The 16093-nt window shown below is 43.4% G+C and overlaps 1 protein-coding gene across 1 annotated transcript in view; it reads right to left on the bottom strand.

The window, feature by feature from the left end:
• MRPL53 (mitochondrial ribosomal protein L53) overlaps nt 1–16093 on the bottom strand; it is a 118481-nt gene that overhangs the window by 46622 nt on the left and 55766 nt on the right. Inside the window, exon 2 of the mRNA XM_069220409.1 lies at nt 4579–4691. Within this exon, the coding sequence (XP_069076510.1) occupies nt 4579–4691 (113 nt within the window). The remainder of the gene's footprint in view (nt 1–4578; nt 4692–16093) is intronic.

The following is a 16093-nucleotide window of genomic DNA, read 5'->3' as shown; positions in this document are numbered from 1 at the left end:
ATCTTATGTCGACTAGACAATAATCAATTCTCCTGGTATGGTTGACTTTATTATACGTGTGACAATCCTTTGCGTCTGATTTGGTCCTGCCATTAAGTGCCCTAAGTTCAAATTCCATAGTCAATGATTTTACTTGGACAGCAACCTGTGACCACCTTTTAATGGGTGGGATGTCCAGGGCAGGGATAGACCATACCCGATCCTCCTCGTGGGAGGACCCAAGATCATCCCAGTCAAGAGGTTCAAAGTTGACTTTGAAGTCACCTGCCACAATGATTTTGTAATGCCGGGGACAGTTTTGCAGAAATGCCTCCAAAATGTGGAGGGTTTTGGAAACCTGATCCACCCACCCCCCCCAACACCTCTGGTGTAGATGATCACAACTGCATCAACCCCAAATGATAGGGGAAGACCTAGCAGGTTGGGAGAATCAATGGATAGCTGTGATTATATGGGAGTTTAGTGATGTTCTAGTCCAAATGGCTAGACCCCTGGAGGGCCGGGTACTGGGCAGAGCAGGGATATAAAAGTTGGAATAGCCAGTTGAAAAGAGTGGGTCGGTTGACCACGTCTCTTGAAGAAGACAGATGTTGTTTTCCTCAATAAAAGGAGGTAAAGGACGGGAGGGGGAAGATAGATCTCACACCTGCCACATTCCATGAGACAAGTCGTACCCCGGTGGTTGGATGGACGGCCCTGTCCACTGACCTATTTGGAAGTTTAGTTACCAGAGGTTGGTTTGACAGGTGAGGTTGATTGAGAGGAGAGGTGTCGTTATCACTATTGCCCAGTGAATCCTGTATCGAGTGATGATAACCATATGGGGGACCTGACCTGGTCCTAGGTGAGGTAATCTCATGCTTTGCTATCTACGCCTCGATTAATAAGGGAGGTTCACGAGGGAGGGATTGTACAATGTTATCACGGCTATGCAATGGGTCACGGGCGGTCTGGTGGAATTTTTAAGGAGAAGAAACGTGAGTGGCTATGGTGGCAGTATTGGGGACTACAGATAGACCAGGGACAGTTGTTTCATGTAAGTCAGGGGGAAGTTCAACATGTATTTCAGATGGTACTTCAAGTCAATCATTCTCACTGAGAGCAGATGGATTACCTGTTGGGCAGTGGATGGAACGAACTCTATAGTGTACTTGTGGACTAGGGTATTTGAACTGGATACAGGATTGCCCTGAAGCACTTGTCCTTGCGTCTAGGGCCACCAAGTTGTCCACCATGCTCCTATCCCTAAATGTCAGCTGTAGAACGTCAAAGTGTGTGCCCAGGTCGGGCCTTCTGACTGCATCAATTATATCCTCACATATTACAGAGTAACAGCCTCTTACGTGGCGTATCCAATGAATTGCCTTATTTCTAATAGAATCTCCCCTTTCTCTTTGTGCCAGTGGGTGTAGTTTGGGGCCATTGACCATTAGAACAGTGCTTTTAGATTGGAGTCGTTCAATGACGGGTTGTGCACTGTATTCAGGGACGGTGTTGCTTGTGTATTTTGTGATGTGATAGCAGGCATTGAATGTTTTCCGTGCGCCTAAGCTATTTTGTGGGGGGGGGGGCTGATCGGAATTCTTGATCTTAGCACCAGCAAGAGGATGGTCAGCACAACTTTTTACTGGCGTTGTGGGCAATTTCGTCATGGTACCTGATTGGTTTGGCGTTGGTTATGATTTACGGAGGTCGTGATGTCTGGAGAAATTAGCTGCTTGACTATTGCAATTAAGGAATTAACCATAGACTTGAGTTCTGACACCTCCCTCTTTAAATCTTGTATACATAATATGTTCTGTGCATTTGATTGGGCTGAGTGCTCATTTACATCTACTGACCCACCCACCCTAATGCCTGCGTCGGGGTCGTCATGCGAGTCTGAGATATTTATTAAGAGGGTGAAGCGGTTGATACACTGAATAGGATCGCTGGGATCAGTTGGAGGCTTATCTCCTGATAATGGGGGAGCATGGGTGATGATATTAGTACCCTCCCCCTGCCCTGTGGAGGCTATAACCTGTTGGCCGCGTTTTACAAATATGTCAGCAATTTTCTTGTGACCAGCCCCCTTCCTGACTGGGGAGCACTCGCCCCCAGTTCCGTTGGGGCCGCTGTCCGGGGAGGAAGTTAAAATTCCTTCGCATTCGTCAAGAAGGTTGTCAATTCTGTCCATAACACAGTTATTAGCTGCATGCTTATGTCTTTTCCGCTTAGTTTTTAACACCGCCCCACCCTCTACTGCTTTCCTTTTACCCATTAAGGCTATAATCGATGGATAAGTGTTCTATAGAGAGTTAGTTCAATGATACACCTACAAGAAGATACAATAGTGGCAAGAGTCAACGGTGCTTGCTTAGAAATAAATGTTAGGGGGCTGGCCCAGCCCAGCCTCCTCCGGGCTACGACGGGCGTGGATGGACCCACCCTTGGCCCGAGCTTCGTGCCTGGTGCGTCCCGCACCGCGAAGTGCCCCTACGCGCTATATAGTGCTCATTGGTCTGGTCAAGTGGATGCAGGTGCTGGTAAGATGGCCGCCTCCTGGGGCCACAAAGCAGTCTGGGATATGTAGTTCCTTTCAGAGTTCCAGGTGTGTCCCGCGCCACGAAGTGCCCCCATGCGCTATATAGCGCTTGTTGGTCTGGTCAAGTGGATGCAGGTGCTGGTAAGGTGGCCGCCTCCTGGGGCCACAAAGCATTCTGGGATATGCAGTCCCTTTCAGAGTTCCAGGCGCGTCCCGCACCGCGAAGTGCCCCCACGCGCTATTTAGCGTTCGTTGGTCTGGTAAAGTGGATGCAGGTGCTGGTAAGATGGCCGCCTCCTGGGGCCACAAAGCAGTCTGGGATATGTAGTTCCTTTCAGAGTTCCAGGTGTGTCCCGCGCCACGAAGTGCCCCCATGCGCTATAAAGCGCTTGTTGGTCTGGTCAAGTGGATGCAGGTGCTGGTAAGGTGGCCGCCTCCTGGGGCCACAAAGCATTCTGGGATATGCAGTCCCTTTCAGAGTTCCAGGCACGTTCCGCACCGCGAAGTGCCCCCACGCGCTATTTAGCCTTCGTTGGTCTGGTAAAGTGGATGCAGGTGCTGGTAAGATGGCCGCCTCCTGGGGCCACGAAGCAGTCTGGGATATGTAGTCCCTTTCAGAATTCCAGGCGCATCCCGCCAACAAATTTTAAGTAATGGGTGGGCTCCAAGCCCTTTACTGTGAGCAAAAGCCTTGCAGCAACAGAGCATGTGCGCTGCTAGATGAGACTTAATGTGTTTGTTGTTGACAGACAGCTAACAAACATGACAAAATGTGGACAAGCTACATGATACAGTTTTAACATTAAACGTATTGAAATTTGATGTTGGGCATCTGCTTACTCATTCTTATGTTTTGACAGCATAAGGTGGCAATTCAGGAGGGCTGTGAACTCCCTGAGTGAGGCATAAGCTCAAACCCAGGGAAGTAGTACGTTTCAGTAGTAAAGATCTAGATATAAGGGGCAGAGAGTGGAATCTAGATGCTGCACTGGGAGCATTGGGTGTTTCCAGCAGCTTCTATCAACTGCACGTGTGCAAAATGTAAAGCACAAAGATCAAACTGTATTTTTAAATGTCGGATATGTAAATAAACAGTACTGGGGACAGGAAGGCACCCTAGAGAAAACTGAAAAAACAAAACAGAGAAAATGTATCTCTGTGTATTGTGTGCCAAACAGACGAGCACACATCCCTAGAACTAACGTGCAGCGGTTTATATAAACGCCTGTGGAAGCTATTTTCAAAACGTATTTATAAATGAAGCAGTATCAGGATGTGTCTAAAGAAGTCAATTGTGTCTTACTTAGGGGGAGTTTGAATAGGTCTACGTCTATTATGCAGTAAAGGGATGTTTTTCCAAAAGATGCTGGTTATTCCTGCCACACATTTCTAAAGGAACTTGGTTGCCACCGAAAGTTATGAAACTTGACAATGATGTAAAGGTTCAGAGGGTTAAAGCCCTTATGAGATTAAAAGGCGCAATCATTGTTTTTCAAATGGGTTTTTCACCTATTGTAGACAACAGCCCTCATTGTCTGTTAAAGCTTAGGGGCCTATTTATTGGTAAACGTCTTCCGGAGATGTTCACCACCAACGGGTACTTTCAAGTTACAGAATTTCAGATAAAGATAGCACTGACAACCTACTCAGATAGCTTAAACACCAGATATATTTTGCAGTTTACCTGCCTAGTCTCATCACTCATAATATTAAATTGGATAATTTTGCATTCTGGAAAAAAAAGAAAAGAATGAGGAGATGGAAGTGCTCATACCGCCGATAACACTGTTAACTTCAAAACCTTGTTTAATGTTCCAAGGACTGGTTACTGGAGACAACACTAGTAATGTGGATTCAAGGGAGCACAAACACAGAGGTAGCATTACTTCTAATAAATGGCTAATTGCGCTGTTTCTTCCAAATATAATTTTGCTTGTAAAAATGACTAGATTCACTCCAGATTTACACTGCCACAAAAAAAGCTCGCCACATATAAAATGTAATTAAAATTACTATGAAAATGCTGCCTAAATTTTGAAACATTCCAAACTCACCAAATGTGATATTGACCATGGGTTCAGACTTGTCATGTCTTATATCTGTCACAGTCTCACAATTAATATTGGTGGAACGAATCCTCTGTTGGCTTATGGTCTTGAGGAATTCTCTACATGGAAAAAGGAAAGAAACAACTGATTCATTATGCCATTGTTCTTGCAAGTTTTTGTGCAGTTCATGTTCAGTTTCATTCAATTTTATAAAGATTGTTTAACTTACAGTTTAAATACATACTCTGACCTTATTTCTCTATACTGTCCATAGCTGAGAAGTAGAAACAACAACACCCACATCCCCCAATCAAACAAAGACTCCCCTCACCCCAGAGCTAAATACTCGAACAGCTGTCCTCCGCCTCAGTGGTCTCTCCTGATGCTGTATTGTTCTACTGAGACCAGTCCAGGTCTCCCTTCTGATCATCCTGGCATAGTTCTCAGGTGTCATAAGAACCCCTCTTGGATGTGTAGAATTCTTAACCACTTCGGGAAACAAAATGCTTGGCTATGTATGCACTAATGGGCACCACATTTTCATGAGCCTTGACCCTCTTTTGTATTTGATAAGCTATTCTCTCCATGCCCAGCAGTGACTAGATACATACCAGCTGTTAGCCAATTTTGGGGACTATTAATGCCTCCCAATAATTATTGGTTTGCAGCCCGTAGCATATGCGAATCAGTTTACCCTCAATGGCATACACAAGATAGATCCCCTCTAACAGTGACTCTGGTCTATCTAACTTCCTGTAGTTTTCCAAAATGTTTCAAGAACATTCACCCAGAATCACTCTTTTGTAGGGCAGGATCAAAACACCTGCACTACTGGGGCCACAGCACTTCCGCTCCTCCAGCAGGTGTCTGTCTGCAGTCTATTATATGCAGTCTCAACTTTCCACCGAAAGACGTTTTATAAGCCTCTGAACCGTGTAACATCTAACTCATTGAATTTAAAGTGAGAAAGAGAAGATTAATTAATTTTTCGGATTTGAGGTAAACGTTTGTGGTAAAATTGCTAAAATAGACTGTAAAATAGGACAACTGCACACTAACTCTTGGACTGTCAATGTCTATCCAGAAGATCAGAATCCAGAAGATGCAATAAGATTCACGATAATTACAGTTACAACCAATATGACTAGGCTTTGTTCTCTTAATAGCTACCTCCGAAAATCTCAGAGTTCCAAGAAAGACTCAGCGTGGGCCTAGAATGTGCCAGGACTGGGGGGCATGTTGCTGGACACGAAGCCTTAGAATTCTTCACTCTTCAGTGCAGGAGGCTGACTATGTTCATAAAAATGGTTCTGACCACGGCAGATACAAATGCTAGAAATATGCTTTTGTCTTGCACATTTAAAGTTTTCCCATCTGTAAAAATGATCGTAAACTGTATAAAACATTACAGTTTTCACCATATTTTCAAACAGATGCTGCACTGTACAGGTAACAAAGTAATGGACAGAATGCTTGAATTAATCTCAGACACTGGTGATTGCTCAGGCTGCATCCCAAACCATCGCTCAAGCAACCCAGAACGGTTTCACCCCTGTAATGGGGTCATCCGCCATGTACAGGTTGATTCCACAGGCACAGCAAGCATGAGACCCACACCTGGGCATCTCTGTCACACTTAGGGCATCAACAAAAATAAAGTGATGGATGGAATGCTTGAATTACTCTCAGCAAGTGGCGATCACTCGGGCCACATCCCAATGCCTAATTTTTCGCCCACCATGCCACCTCAGTTTGGACCCAGCCATATGCACATCAGCCTTGGCCCTATTCCTCATGGGAACAGTCCAGCCCGAACTGCCAGGCCAGGTCCTCCCTGAACTGGAAAACAAGCAACCCAGGAGAGGTTTTGCCATTATTATGGGTTCATCAGTCAGTTATAGTTGATTCCAGAGGCACAGAGCGCATGGGACCCATGTCTGGGCATACTTAGGGGATCAAAAAACAAAGTAATGGATAAAATACTTTAACTGATCGCAGCCACTGGCGATCACTCGGCCACATCCCAATCTATTGTTTTTCATCCATCATGTCACCTGTTTGGACTCGGCCATATGCAAATCAGCCTTGGCTCTGCTCCTCATGGGAACAGTCCAGCCCGAACTGCCAGGCCAGGTCCTCCCTGAAACGGATACAAGCAACCCAAGACCAGTTTCACCCTTATTATGGGCTCATCTGTCAGGTATAGCTTGATTCCCGTGACACAGTGAGCACAAGACCTATGTCACACTTTGGGCATCAGAAAACAAAGTGATGGAGAGAATACTCAAATTAATCTCATCCACTGGCGACAGCTCGCGTCCGCATCCCAATTCATCATTAGCTCATGACAGTGGTATCTTTAAAGTGTTTTGGGGAAACTCAAGACATATGGAATAACGCACAGGTATTCAGGCTGTACTTAACAGTATGACAGAAACTGTAGTCTAAAGATGAGTGTATTGTCAGCCATAGACTAAGTGGAGGACTGTACACACAGACAGGAGGACCGAAGGTAAGCAACAGTAGGGTTTCTGGTTTTCAGTTAAAACTGATTATAACTGATAAAACACTACCAAAGGGAATATGTAATTTTTAGCAGAAACCAGAAAACAGTAGATTTTATGGCACTTTTACTACTGTCTGATTTCAAACCCTCCATACCTCTAAGCACTTTACTGAGGCGGATGCTCTTGCTATGATCACTTGGGCCATGCTAAGCAACTTAATATGCCGTTGTGAACATCTACAAGCTCTCTGGTCATCTACGCCCTACTTCCACTACCGTTTTGAGAGAATAGCTCATATCATATCATATATATTTACGGAGTTTTATAATGCACCCTATCGTGCCAAGGAGTTTCTTGGTGAAAATATCTTAGATTAGTATGGCTGATGACAATTTAAGATTTCTTCATCAATGATCCAAGTTTTCATTGCTTCTCTAAATTTTAGAATGGTGGCCTGAGAGCATATTTCAAGAGAGTTGGTGTGCTACGTGAACACTCGAAGAGTGCAGAATGCTTGGCCTCTCAGTTTCTTGAATTTGTAGCAGGGTGCAAAAATATGCCTTTATTTGCACATCTGAAATTTCGAGATGCAACATATTTTTTTACTTTCCTGGTGAGGCTCCTCAACAAGGACTATTCCCGGGAAGACGGGAGTCATTACTCTTTGACAACAATAGTTAGGCCACACTAAAATTTCTGTATTTCAAGATACTGAATGACTGGTATTGCGCCCCCCCCCTTCTGCCCCCCACTCCACCCCAGGGACTGAAGAAAGCCATGCTTTTGCCCCACAACCTTTGCTGGAAATGCAAAATGGCAACTACAATCTGTATCACAACTTCTGGTCTTGCCTGCCCCTAACCTCCCGGGGTGAATTGCCACTTGGGACATGTTGTATGTGCTTCTCATTTACAGCAGCAGTCTGTCAGTTTATTCCCCAGTGTGTGACTGGAGGTTCACCATACAGATTTCATCAACTTCTAGAGTGCCAACATTCTACATTCATGTCAAGCATGAGTCACACCTTTATGACTTATTGCTTGGATAGCCACGTTTGAAGCATTTTCTGTGGAGCAAGCTGCAGTAAATGAGAATCATTGTATTAAACTAGCTATTTCAAAAATAGTAAATGGAAGCATGGGTTTCTAATAATTTAATAATGTATTGCTGCCACCTAGGATTATATGCCATAGGGACCTCTTTCATATACGACCAGAGGGGGGTTACATCCTCTCAAAATGGAAGCTGGTGACTTACCTAATCCCTGATCACTCGCCTCCTCAACTCCCCTGATCCATTCAGGCCACTCTTCTCCTCCTTGAATCACAGTCCTTTGTTACCTCCTCTCTCCAACGTTACCCACATTGCCCTTGCTTAGTTCTCACTTACAAAATGTTTAGAAGGTTTGATTCAGATGTGTGTTTGTCTTCCATAGGTCCCCCAACATGCAGAGGGTACTATTGAACTGTTTCATATGTGATCAACCACATTGGTCATTCAATGCAGTTGCACCGGCTTCGCTTTTGAACTTTTATCATCTTCCCACTCCAGAAATCCTAATAAATAAATGTTGCAAGAAGTACTATTTCCTAGTGAGGAAATTAGTTTTTTTTTTGTTCCATACTTTGTATTTTATACAGGATGTTTTAAAGAATATTTTTTTTATGGGCAGCAACTGCAATTGTTTAATATGTACGATTACAGTTTACAATGTTTTGAGTCAAGAAATGGTTATCACTGTGAAATACTGAATGTTTTGCAGCCAGATGTTAGGTTTAGTAGGCAATCCTAGATAGACTGAGTTGAAATAGTGAGATCTGGATTGTACAAATCCACTGGCAGTCATAATTCTTTGTGCAAAACAAAGAAAACGAAAATGTGCCTGAAGAGATAACTGTACAAATGTTGCAATTTGATGGACTAGCTTCGAATTAGTATTCAGAAAGATTCCAAGATTATGAATAACATTCTCCCAGCAGAGAATGTTACAGCATATTGTCCCATGAGTTTGGATTGTCGGCTTTGGGTAAGATCTCTGTTTAGGATAGATTATGTTTGTTCATTTACATTAATTCAGAGACTGACATCAGAATGGAAGTGAGACCTGAAAAAGGGGGCTGGAGGGGAGTTTTCCTCTTAAAATAATGGGGATTTGTGTGTCATCAGCATACAGGTAAGTAATTGTGTTAAAGCTGTTAAGGAGTTTTTGCTAACGGTTGAAAGTACATATTAAAAATAACTTTCAAGACATGGAAGAGCCCAGCAGGACAACCCATTGTAGCAGGGCAATCAGAGAGGAGAAGGGGTTGCTCTTTATTGAAATTGTCACTGTGGAATGTGTTGAGCTTGATTTATTTTACCTGGCGGTAAGAAATCTGAAGGGCTGACAAAGCTTTGCTTTCTGAAAGCTCCGGTATCATGACTGTGTCAAAAAAGATCTCTAAGCAGAAAATATGCCTCCTGAACCAATGTCCTCGCGCACAGCACTGAATCGAACATTCTTGTTCTTAGTTTTATACCATGATGGCCTGAATAGCATGTCAATAGGAGCTGCATTCCTCCACACAGATGATCAGGTGCCATATCATGAACATGCTCAGTGCCCTTCTGCCATGCAAAGAGATCCATGAGCTGGATTTGCTGAAACTGTGCTGCTTTTTGTGCACACTAACTCAGAAAATGTATGAGTTAGAGTATAATCTAAAGACAGTACAGCTAATAGTTTCTTTGCTGCAATAGTTGCAATTTGTGGAAAACTTGGTGCATGGACCTGTACTGGCCTGTTCGTTGCTGGAGAACCAAGCCTCAAGGTGATGACGTTTAATTTTCATTCCTAGAATTTCCATTAAAAAGATGCTTGGAACATAAGGTGTCGAAACAAGTCTTGCCACTTGGCAACACTTCCTGTACAAAACGCTGTCACCACATTTAATGGAAACATTTTGAGATACACTCATTCTGCCCCCCCCCCCCGCACAAGATGGAAACTGCACTTTAACAGTGCACGCTGCACCGAATACAAAGGTGCAGTGCCTTTTTTATGCAACTGTGACAAATGCCCAGAAGGAACACATCTATGCAACTGCTGAAAAATGGACAAAGAACTATCTACATGCTTGGTACAAATCAAAGCTTAGAGTATCACAAAGAAACACAAAATCTTACCGACAGGGCTCAGAAATGTAATATAAACTTCATTTTCATCGCAAACTGCTCAGGCTAATGACCCAAGGCTTCCTACAAGTGATGAAACTTCTTAATAACTTTAACTGCTGATGCACACAGCAGCTCAAGTAGCTGTCACCAAAGTCCGTTAACAAGCGTTTCCCCTTGTGGACTAGATTAAGATTACAGTAAAAATGCATGTATTAGCCTAAATTCATCTATATTTATCTCAAGGCAAAGAACAGGGCAGAGTGACAATGGTTTGCAATAACTGAGCAGAGAGCACCATAGTGTATTCCCCAAGTAGAAAATCTCCATTTAACAAATCGTTGCCAGTTGCCTGGAAAACTGAACAGCAGGAATGTGTGCTAAATGTCCATCTTTACTCTTTTATTTTTAAACAATGGGGTGCAGAAATATCACCATTCGTGCACATTCTGGACATGGGGTGGGACAGGACTGCTGTAAAGAGGGATAGAAGTAGTGGGAAATAGACAGGGTGATGAGAGAAATAATGAAAAGTTACTTGAAGTGCAAAGTCACTGGAAGGACATAAATAAGGGAGTTGGGAGAAAGAGAGAATATTGGAATAATTGACAATAGGAATGAATGAGGGATGGGACGAAATCAAAGCAAATTTCATTACAAGCACTGGAAAAAACACCACCCCCGTGATTAATTACGAAGCGATTAAGGATAAACACTGTTAACCACAGATTTTTTACAATTTTTAAAAACATTGGAACCCTCTAAAAAACGCCAGGATTTACAACAAATAGAAACTGAAAAGAGGAAAGCCTCAGCACAGTCTATGTTGCAGACACCTGGACTGCATTGATCTGATGTACCAAATTAGTCAGCAGTGTACACAACAATCCAACCTAGCAACAGGTTCTCTTTCAGCTGCTGCCGGTCACATACTTGGACATGCTTCTGCTTCCAGTAACAAACACCAAGACCCTCAGCAGTGTATCAGGCGTTGCAACGCATCTTTACCTGCAGCATTGCTCTCATGCCTCCACCGCTAGGACTGCTGAGGCTGGCTATGATAAGAAACGTCATTTGAACCCTATTAGAGTTGGTGAATCACACAGGTGAAAGGAGAGGCAAACTTGTCACACAGTTGGGGTTTCACCTGGTGCTAGGGAAGAGTAGCCAGGAGGTGGAAAAGGCTGCCTCCTCTTTCCTTACCTAGTGGGCTGCAAGAGCAGCGCCGGCAGCATACAGGGAAAATAACTATACTGCTTGATGCTCATCATTAAAAATAATTTTTTTCATAAATGGAATACCTCATCCTACATCGCTTCATAATCACGTTCAGATGATAGCTATCTTAGATGATTGGATTTCCCTATAAAATCCATTGAGTTTGGTTGGTCCATTTTCATCATTAGCGATACATCTGTTTTACCTGTGGCCTCGCTCACTGCAGTGTTGCCATACTGCAGTTCTCTTGGTGCAGCAAAATGGATCAAAGCAAAGCTGGCAAACAAATGCAGCAAGATTCCTCTCTACAGCTTCCTGGAATTTACTCCCCTTCAGTGACTATCTCATAACCTGGAAACCCAGAGATGGACTACTCCTTTCTGGCCAATCATATCGGCAAAAGTGTAAGCTTGTGAATTACTTCTGTGGGCTCATCAAAAATGTGTAGATATTTTAAAGAAGCAAAAAGTGAAAAAGACCAATCCAAAGCAAACCAGTGGGTGAAAGGGGTTGGCCTTCTCTGTTGATGCTCAACTCATAAATCCTTTGGCTAGCCACAAATCTATGAAACATTGGCAAAGTCAACAAGTCTGGCCTTGGTAAGCCTGCATTTTCTTTATCTTATTTTTTTTACAAACATAAGCAATATGCATAAAAAGTATAAAAGTAACAAAAAGTAAAATTGCTGCTTTCTAAAGGTAGCATGCATATGTCTGAAAAACAGTAAGTGAAAAAAAAAAGACATATCACAAAAAATAAGCAAAACAAAATGAAAGGATAGCACAAATGAAAACTAGGAAATTATCTTTCTGCCATGGCAGCGAAGCGCACTACTTTCTGGGTGAAGAGAACCAATGAATGTAGTGGGCTCAGCTGTTGTCCCATGCTATTGGCTGTGGTGAGTGGAAGCAAATGTGAATGACACATGGACAGGCCAATGGTGAAGAGGGCTAAATGAAAGCCAATTTGTGGACGTATATATGTATATATTTTTATTTTTATTTTTTTTTAAACATGAGGCTGGATTGAAAGATAAAGTTGTATCTAGGCTAGGCCGAAAAGGAGAAAATTAACAACACTGCAGTAAAAAAGGAAGAAATGACAGTACCTCTCCACTGTATGTATCTGGCTAAACAGATTTTAAGGGGAACAATTAAGAAAAATGCACACAAATTTCATAATTCTACTGTGAACCGATTCTTTTAACTACATAGTGTTTGTTCAATTTGCAGGTGAAATGAAAACTCACTATTCTACTTTTGATTAACGGGACTAGGATGGGAATTGAAGAAGTGTGAAACTGGATGCTTGCTGACAGTGAACAAGGAGTGAGAGACTGGTGTGAAGGATTAAGCAAGAGAGGCTGGATTGGGAGTTTGGAAACAGGGTGAGAGTGGATGGAATGAGACCAGATGGGGTGAAAGGATGATTAGAGAAGAAGAAGGAGAGAGAGAATAGAGTGAGGGAGGATGGTTGGCAGGATGGGGTGACAAGATAGGATAGAGAATGGGTAGGGGTTGGACTTGTTTGGTGAGAGAGGACGGGATACGAGATGGGGTGAAAGTGGATGGAGCAAGAATAGATGGGGTAAAAGTGGATGAGGAGAATAACTATAAGTGCGAAAGTGGATGAGATGAATGCGAAAGGAGTGACAGTGGATAAGGCAACTATGGATGGGAGTGAGAGAGAGAAAGAATAAGAAACAAGCTGAGAGAGAGAAGCATGGATGTCGAAGTGGATGGGCAAGCAAGAAAGGATAGCGGGACAGCAAAAGGGGAAGTGAAATCAAGCGAGTCATTGGGGAGAGGATGGGAAGGCAGGAGAGGATGGGATGACAAGAGTTTGGGGAAGGAAATGGAGAAGCTGGATGCAATAGAGATGATGGAGAGGTGCTGCAGTGAATGGGGTGGTGAGAAAGTGAATGGTAGGTGAGAGTGGCCTGGAGGTGAAACTGGTTTAGAGGCAACAGAGTGAAATTAATGTGAAAGAGATTAAATGAGAATGGATGTCACCACAAAGTGGAGTGCACAAGGGTGTGATTACGAGGAGAGAGTGGATAAGGCAAGAAGGACGGCTCGGCCAAGGGAGACCGAAGGGGCAAGGGGAAAGATGGGGGGATTTGGACAGGTGGTGCTCTTTCGTTTTCATGTTGAATCGTTTCATATCATTGTTTCCTTAAATTACAAATTGGTTTCAACAGTTTGCAATTGCCTTCTTTGGCAAAAAACTGACTTAGTTACTCGGTCTAAAACAAAACAAAAACAAAATTGATCGAAATGCGACCTCCAGTAATAACCTTTCCAGTTTAGGAAAATTAAAGACTCACGAAACAAACAACTGTGTTCATTTTTATGCTATCTTTATTAAACTGAATCGCAGAAACCAATCTGAGAATCCGAATTCCCCTTTCCAGCTGTTACTGGTATGCATTTGCTAATGGGTACTGAACAAGTGGCTGTGATCTTTGGAGTTCCATCAACAAACCCTTCGATCTTATGATTGCTAGACTAATTTAGCACTACATTAATGTCTGTCAATCCCATTCATCCAAACAAGGTAGGGCAGAGAGGAAGATGACGTTGACGCATTGAGGTGAGTATATGAACAGCGGGGATTAAAATTTCATATATTTGCTTCTGATGCAAGATAACTGAGTTTAATCATGGGCCGAGGAAATGTAATCACTGCCCAAAGCTCACAAGAGCTCCAGATGCATCAAAGGGGCAATGTACAACAGAGTCTGAAAAAAACATACGCTATGAGTTTCGTCTGATGGAAATCCCATGACACTCGCAGAGCAAAGGACCATGCAGGGCAAGGACTGCTGTAAAAATGGGAGGAATAGTGATTCCTGGATCTGGAAAGGCCGTGTAGAAATATAAGTGGATATGGGAATGCCATGCAGAAGCAGAGTTGTATTTGCGACCAATAATTAACTTCACGATTCTGTGGATTTAGTGCTTAGGAATCTGAGAAAATCTGTCCATTTCTGAGCTTGTCTAAGAAGTGAAAGTGGAGGGCAGGAGGTGATAGGGAAATACATGGAGAGTGGAGCGTGGGCAGGGAAGGCTGGGGAAGCAAACCAACAATGGAGGGTGAACAACAGGGGTAGGCCAATAAATTGGACAAACGGCTGGTGGGGGAAGCGAGAACAGCAAGGGAGCTAATGGTGGGCAGTAGGCGGGCTGTAAGTTAACAAGTCTTGCAACACAAAACCTAAAAACACACGTTATAGTTACAAATAGATTGCATATGTACAGCACAATATTAAAACAACGTGTTCACCTATATACAGCAAATGTCAAAGGGGAACATTAGGTCACAGTTTAAAGAGTATAATAATATAAAAACGGACCAAATAAAGTATAGAGTTCGGATGAAAAATGTATCAATTATGCGCAGCAAAATGCCCAACTATTCACAGCAAAGGTACAAGCTGAAAATACATCAGATGTTCTAACGTGGGTTATAGTGGGTGTTAGAGATGTGGTAGCAGATTATAAAAGCTATCAAAAAGAATCTGGAGAATAGAAAGAACCATGATTTGAGGGAAGTCCAGCATTAAGTAGATTGCGACTGGAGTAGAAAAGAGAACATGAAAAGAGACAAAAAAAGGAGAGAGATTGGAAGAAGGATCATAGGGTCAAGCTAGCTAAAGAGCAAATCGAAAAGTGCTTAGGAACATAAGTAGTTTTATCTCCTTCCTGAAGGTGTCTAACGAGAGGGTGGTGCAAAGGTTAGGAGAGTTAGATGGACATTCTGGTTGCACTGCCAGAAAAAGCCTGTACTGTTGTGCATTCCTTCTTGAGGAATGAAGGCTGTGGGAGCAGCATTGGAACATTATGAAGCAATTTGATGCCACCTGTTTTAAATTTTGAGGTAGGATGTAAGGTAAAGGAGGTGAACAGGATCTTGTGAGTAATGCAGTCTTCTGTATAGCTCTAGCTTCAACAGGAACCCCGTGAAATGTTAAACGTGCCAGAGAAATATTATTAGATGTTTACCCCTGAAACGAATTCAGTTACTGCTTTTACATGGGGTGAGATGGATTTTAGGGAGAATGGTCACAAAGGTGTTCCCTTAGCCAATCCGTCCGAGTATCAGGGCTTTAATAAGGGTTGATAGGTCTTGTTCAGGAATGAACTTGCAGATTCCACACATATGTCTTAGATTAAAACGTACGCTTTTGCCCATCATATTGATTTGAGTTTGTAGACGGAGAGCCCCATTACGAGTCTGGCAGTCCTGGGACCGCCAGACTCGTGATGGCAGTCAGACCGCTGCCACAGCAGCAGTCCTGCCTCCATATTATGACTGCAGGCACTGCCAGGTTGCTGCCGGTTGACAGCCTGGCGGTCTCGGTGGTCTTAATTTGCCAGGGCAGTGCTTCAAGCAGCACTGCCCTCTGGATTACGAGTCCCCTTTCCGCCAGCCTTTGCATGGCGGTCTGACCTCAATGCAATGGCTAGCGGAAAGGGGGCCCCTGCACTGCCCATGTACTCAGCATGGGTAGTGCAGGAGCCCCCATGCACAGCCCCGCTGTGCTTCGGGCAGTGAAAAGCGCGATGGGTGCTGTTGCACCCCTCGCACCACAACATTGCCACTGGCTCTATTACGAGCTGGTGTCAATGTTGTGGTGAGCT

Source organism: Pleurodeles waltl, chromosome 2_2 (assembly GCF_031143425.1).
Source record: "Pleurodeles waltl isolate 20211129_DDA chromosome 2_2, aPleWal1.hap1.20221129, whole genome shotgun sequence".
In the NCBI taxonomy this organism is placed as follows: domain Eukaryota; kingdom Metazoa; phylum Chordata; class Amphibia; order Caudata; family Salamandridae; genus Pleurodeles; species Pleurodeles waltl.
This window is presented reverse-complemented; position numbering and strand designations above follow the sequence as displayed.